This window comes from Volvox carteri (genome assembly GCF_000143455.1).
Source record: "Volvox carteri f. nagariensis unplaced genomic scaffold VOLCAscaffold_23, whole genome shotgun sequence".
Classification (NCBI taxonomy): Eukaryota; Viridiplantae; Chlorophyta; class Chlorophyceae; order Chlamydomonadales; family Volvocaceae; genus Volvox; species Volvox carteri.
The window spans coordinates 66,765-67,602 of NW_003307566.1; the positions used below are offsets into that span (position 1 = coordinate 66,765).

The 838-nt window shown below is 55.1% G+C and overlaps 1 protein-coding gene across 1 annotated transcript in view; it reads left to right on the plus strand.

Annotated features, from left to right (window-relative positions):
* VOLCADRAFT_91812 (uncharacterized protein) overlaps positions 1 to 838 on the plus strand; it is a gene marked incomplete at both ends in the record, with an annotated part of 9,760 nt that overhangs the window by 6,108 nt on the left and 2,814 nt on the right. The window contains one exon of the mRNA XM_002951245.1: positions 589 to 693. Within this exon, the coding sequence (XP_002951291.1) occupies positions 589 to 693 (105 nt within the window). The remainder of the gene's footprint in view (positions 1 to 588; positions 694 to 838) is intronic.

The following is an 838-nucleotide window of genomic DNA, read 5'->3' on the forward strand; positions in this document are numbered from 1 at the left end:
AACCTGCGTTTGGTTTCTCGTGTTTTCGGAGCGTTTCACTTGCTTAGTATCCGGTGGTACCGCTGGTTCCAACCCCGCTGGTTCTGGGACTAAGTTTGAGTAGTACCTTTGGCGCGGAATAGGTCCCGGTTTCTCGCTGGATCTGCAATCCGTTGCGACATCCCCGGTCTTTGATAACCTGTTGGTATCGCAGCTGTCGCTCGCCGGCCTAGGGTTGGTCCATTCCGCATGTCTTTGCCGGTTGCCAGGTTACCTTGTCCCAGGGTTGGTGCTAAGACCTGGCAGTTTTGCGTCGCTGTGTTTGTGCGTTTTCTGTGTCGCGGTAGGCTGGGGCTCTTTATGACTCCGTTTATGTCGGGCTCCTGTGGGTTCAGTTCTTAGCTGCCAAGAGTTTTATCCAAGCCCGTGCTGCTCAGCCTTATTTTCAGTGCCGCGAACTCCGTGAGCTCCGTGTCTGTCTTGCTAGGTTAACCAAGAGCGCCCTGTGCTGGAGACAGCCCCTGCTGGCGGCGTTTTGTATAGTAGTTGGTTGCATTTGCAGCACTCCGTGGCTCTGTCAGACTCTCTTTGTGTTGACCTTTATTGCAGGTGCTGTGTGGATTCTTTGAGCAGTTGGCCGTTGTACCTGTTGGTTCGGAGGTGGCCCCGACCTTGCTGTTTGTCGTGCTGGGTTTCGTCATCCGTATCCCTGCTGTCAGTGCCCTGGGCGCGTGGAGCGGTCGTTATTGCAGAGCCGGTTTTCAGTTCAAGCCCTAGTTGGCCGTTTAGTCAACCCTTAGCGGGCACATGTNTGGCATTCTCGCGTGTCTATCGTCCCTTCCTTCAGTGGGCGTCCGTC